At 39.2% G+C, this 4,974-nt stretch overlaps 1 protein-coding gene across 1 annotated transcript; it reads right to left on the reverse strand.

Annotated features, from left to right (window-relative positions):
- Positions 1 to 2,480: 2,480 nt before the first annotated feature.
- On the reverse strand, positions 2,481 to 3,495 carry LOC131893132 (uncharacterized). The gene is made up of 2 exons (XM_059243082.1): positions 3,198 to 3,495; positions 2,481 to 3,133 (listed from the first exon to the last, which is right to left on the reverse strand). Exons 1-2 carry the CDS (start codon positions 3,219 to 3,221, stop codon positions 2,669 to 2,671), a joined length of 489 nt encoding a protein of 162 aa, XP_059099065.1. The 5' UTR covers positions 3,222 to 3,495; the 3' UTR covers positions 2,481 to 2,668.
- Positions 3,496 to 4,974: the final 1,479 nt, after the last annotated feature.

Below are 4,974 nucleotides of genomic sequence, written 5' to 3' on the forward strand. Positions count from 1 at the left end.
GTTTCTGTTAACTCTCTGCAAAGTAAACCGTGAGTGACGAGATTCCCAACGGTTAGAGAGGAAAAAACATTTCCTGTCTCGAAAATGAGGAGGTAGGAGCCTTTGCGGGCATTGTAGGTCGACTCCTGGGACGTTAGTTTCCTGCTAGATGATGGAAACCTTCAAAACGCTAACATCTTGAACTCAGAGCTGTGGGGGTTCAGGACAGGAAGCTCAATGGTAACCAATCTTTTGAGGAGTTTGGACTTTGTTACGAAATTAATTTATCATGGCAAAACGGTTGGTTGATCCAATGTACCTGAATTTTTTCAAGGGGTGTACCGTGCCGATGTAAAACAGTTTATGTTGGAGAGGACTGGAATCGAAAATGGTTAGAAGTAGTGCTGATGCGAGTCCGGCATTAGTCGGAATCGAACAAGTTTTTGATATTTCATCTGTTTGCCGCGCCGGATCCGCCGAGTCCGGACTCGGGTCCGACGAAAGACTCAAATCCAGTATACAACTCGACTCTTGTGCTGGACTCTAGCCCGTGCAAAAAGGCTTGGATCTTTTATGGCCATCCGTGACGGACTACTGATGAAATCAAATTGAAAACAAACAAACAATATTTCAAAAGGCCAGACTCGAGTCTGTTTTTAAAATGACAAGAAACAGAAAGCAAAAAAAAACAGAAAGAAATTGATCTTAATCTAGTCTGAGATGAATTGATTTTGGTTTAGTGCAGGCAATTACAAACTTGACCATTTTTCTATAGGAACATTTTGTCATTGGCTCTGTCCGGCCTCTCACTTGTTTCCGTTGTTCTGGTTGCTCTATGCTCGTTGGTTTTATTGACCATAGAAATCTGGATTCCTTACCCCCTTCTTGCCCAAGAGCCATAACAGCAGACAATGTTGAGTAAGTAGGCATTCTGAAACTTGATCGTGGATTTTTCATCGTTTTGAAGCTTCAGAGTGACGTTGTCTTGTTCGTGACGATAATAGAGAGTAGGGAAGTTTAATCGTGGTTTATTGCTCGTGCTATTCAGTTTATTGGGACAGAGTATACATAAAATGATCTCAAGATACTCGGGGGAGATTTTTCACGAAATTTAAGAAACAAGTCGCGCGTTCACCTTATTTCTACGTTTTTGAGAACATCTCCGCCTAGCCAGACCAGCCAAACGAACCGAAAAAACAATAAGAAAAAAACATAAGTACATTTTTCATTTTTTTCGTTTTTGGGGATATCCTTACCATTATTGGTAATTACCAAGATGGAAAAGGGTATTAATTTAGCTTCATTATATATTCACATAATATTTGTTCCACCAACGAAATAATTTTTTCTCAAGAAACTTTTAGACGCTAACTACACGACAGACGGAGAACCAATCTGATACGGACTTTGACATTGCCTTTCGGAAATATAATCGATGTGATGGCTAGCTTCGCTGGCCGGGCGAGGCTCATCCCTCCGACCCTAGCACCCCAACTACAAAAAAAAATATTTTTGAAATTCGCGTGCTCGTGATTAAATTCTAAATCAATCTTATTTTTTTGAGTTTTTATGCAGCCAAAAAAAAAAAATTCTGGGAACATCTTATTTTCAGGAAAAAACCTCCCCACCTATCTAGCAGTTACATATAGTCTAGTAACCAGACTTATTCAAACTTTGCAATGCAAAGCAAGCCGGATTCTATATTATGCCATCCACGTCCTGGACAGTTTTTTTCATTAAAACAAGACTTCCCAGAATTTTTTTCGGGCTGACTAACACCTCAAAAAAATTGAAGTAACTTTATGATTTAAAACAAGAAATTCCGAGTTCAGCTCTCATTCAATTGTGAATTTAAAAAAAGATAGAGAATGCATCGTTCAAGCTAGTAACCTAGCACGATAATTATTTTCACTTTCTAGATTGTGTTCGCTCAAGAATCGCCATAAACTAAACAGCGTCACGCTAAAGCTTCATACAGGTGAAAAAGACACGCTCAAAATGCAACACGCCAATACTACTCTTTTCAATTTTTATGTCGTTTTTTTGAGTTGACCCTTATTGACTGACGCACTTTAGTTCTCTCGTTGGTTTCCTATTCATTCAAACTTTGGGTCTTTTTGTTTTTTGGTTCATGAATATTACTTGTACAAGCAATTCAAGCTTAAAAAGTGCCGATGAAATAAGGCCTAAATCAATGCACTTTTGATTGTAAATTTTAACTTTTCTTTCTTATTTGAACCCTTGTTTAATGATGACTTTTACCTGTTTTTACTTTTTCTTTCACATTGTGTGTCAGAGTGGCTCTCGACAATAAAAAAATATATGTATCGCAGAAATCATGCATTCGAGAAAAAATGCCCTATTTAGATTCGTGCGACAAAGTAAGGTTTTCAGATTAGATGTCCCACACATAGGCCTGATCCAACGTTAACATCATGATCGTTCTCCAACCATTCCTTTTATAAGAATTCAAATTGAATATGTATTAATTGATAGCAGAAATTTCATATCAATTTATATATATTTCAATGGTCAAATCAAACAAAAAATTGAGATTCGCCGCCGAATCGAGACTGAAGCGTCAAATTGGCAAACACTTGACATAATTTGGCTTCATCAAAGTTTTTCTTTATCCAGACGATCCAAACACTGAATAGCACCATAACACCAAATCCAAAGCACCATTCACCTAATAGAAGTCGTCTGCCGGATACTCGCTATAATCCACACGGATGCCTTCTCCATCTCCATCGTCATATATGTATTCCCGAGGCTGATCTTCGTACGCTATGTCTGGTGCGTATAAAACCCCTGTTTCGGCAAGATCATAGGAAGGCGAATCAATGGGCAATCTTGGTTGAGAATTTCTTTCTGGCGGAAGTAAGTCTCCTTGAGGTCCATATCCCGAGGTATCGCCATCGTCCTTGGTATTTTTGGCCTCTAAATGGAATCCATTGAAGGGGGGGAATTCGCCAAAACTGCTCTTTTCAGACAAGTGAGAGGCTTTGGGTGGCAACCCTGATCCAAATTGAGGAAAGGTGGGAAAGTTGTCTTTTCGTTCAAAAATTTCATCCAAAGCATGAAATATTTTTTGTTGAGCGTACTCCGAGGGTAACGCAACCAGTTGGACTATTAGACACAACAAGGAAAATACCTAAAAGTAGACACGCAAAGAAAGGCTATGACAATACTGTTGATATCATGTTAATTTTACGTACGTGCAATAGATGCTTCATAGTCATCGCACTTTTTCACGACTGAACGCAACTCTTTTAGAGCGATCTACACAATTGCTAGGAGCGAACAAAACTGCAGCTTCTATCAACTTCATTGTTTACTGGAAGTTTCTCGTCATAAAGCGAAGGTAACAAACGCTTGCAGGAAAAAACATCGTCATCAGAAACCAAGGACTGCCATTTCACGATTAATGGGCGAGCCAAGCGATAAAAATAAGGAAATTTAAACCAACATGTCCTTGAGTGAATGCAAGCGCAGCCATACACAAACTTATCGCTCCTTTCCCCCTTATAAAATTCAGGTGCAACGTCAGTTGTCATTATGGAACTTTTCATCCCATCTTGACCTATATCAGTCCTACTTTGGCAAACCTGTACAAAACCCTGGGGGAAAGTACTACCATCATCTGGGTAGATTGCAGCAATCGCCCCCATGACAATTTAAAAGGTCGCCATGTCCAAGGTGCACGTATCTGGGATCGACTGCAAAGTTGGTACTACATAACTGACACCTGAAGTGCATCATCATCATCATCATCATCATGTGCAAGAAAGGAGATGGGGGAGATCGAAACAATTTAGAAGATGTGAAAAACAGACAAGTGATCAAAAGGTATTTTCCTTGTTTATGAGAGGGTCTCGCTTTAGCAATCCGCAATTATTTTAGCATTTTGACGACATAATTGAGATCCGTACTTCACATTACGACTGTGTGGGTGCCATATACCGTGACTTAGCGAGGGAGTTTGACAAAGTAGACAATGTTCTGCTCAATTACTAAACTAAAATAGGTATCAGGGAGAATTTTGGAACTGTTTGGAATCATTGATACTATAACTATTTAAACAATCAATGAAATTTTATGAAAATGACTAAGATCTCAAAAAAATGCACCTTTTATCAAGTTTCAACGAAAGCTTCCGAAAAAGCCCATGTCGACAAGATTAGGTGTATAGCAAGTCTTTCTTCAGAATTTGAGTGAACACAGGAGTACTTTTCCTCCTAAAACATGCTTGTAAGAATTCATACTTTTAGTGCGCAATAAGCTTTATAAATATCACTTTGAGGGAACATTGAAAGAACCAGTAAGAGAAGCAAGAGCTTCATTGTTTTGACTAGACTGGATTTTTTGGAGGGCTCAAAAGAGTAAACCTTAGTATTCACTACAATTGACTCCAAAACCTGGTTGAAGGCAAAGTTCATAGATACTTTTGAACATGTAATATATAAAGTACCTTTTGTGCCCCCTTCAAATACTGCACTGTCCCAATCTTCTATGTTTGTTGCAATAATGAAGTAGTTCTCTAACTCGCCAATGATGTTCGTTGTGGAAAATATATTCTCACCCACCAATGATGTTTCTTGTGGATTAGAGGCTCCCACCCGAAGAATATACTCCTACTTCATATCCTTTGGTGGGCTTCGATCGATCCCAAGGACACCTCTCTCTTCCAGTTTTCCTAGGCCTCGAAAGCAACTCCTATGGTTGATGTTGTACATCGACCCACCCACTCACTCTCTTTTCGTACGAGTACTTGGGGTCTCGAGAAGTTCGACTTCATTGTCAGCAGTTATTATCCATCCAGTGCAAGATCTGCTCAACTGAGTACGGCTTTGTCTTGTGGAAATGTGCTGGTCGTACAATAGTCATGATGTTTTCTAACCCAACTGATTTAATTGACTGAAATGAGTCCAGTAGGTGGAGGAATCATCTGTTCAACGTGAATTTTCGTCACTATTGATCCTAGAAGCTCATGAG

The sequence above is a fragment of the Tigriopus californicus genome, chromosome 2 (assembly GCF_007210705.1).
Source record: "Tigriopus californicus strain San Diego chromosome 2, Tcal_SD_v2.1, whole genome shotgun sequence".
NCBI classification, from domain to species: Eukaryota; Metazoa; Arthropoda; class Copepoda; order Harpacticoida; family Harpacticidae; genus Tigriopus; species Tigriopus californicus.

Excerpts from the sequence above, each read along its gene's own strand:
- LOC131893132 (XM_059243082.1), bottom strand. The coding sequence starts at position 3,221 with ATGACTATGAAGCATCTATTGCAC. Across the intron at positions 3,134-3,197 it reads CTATGAAGCATCTATTGCAC|GTATTTTCCTTGTTGTGTCT; the intron begins GTACGTAAAATT and ends GTCTACTTTTAG.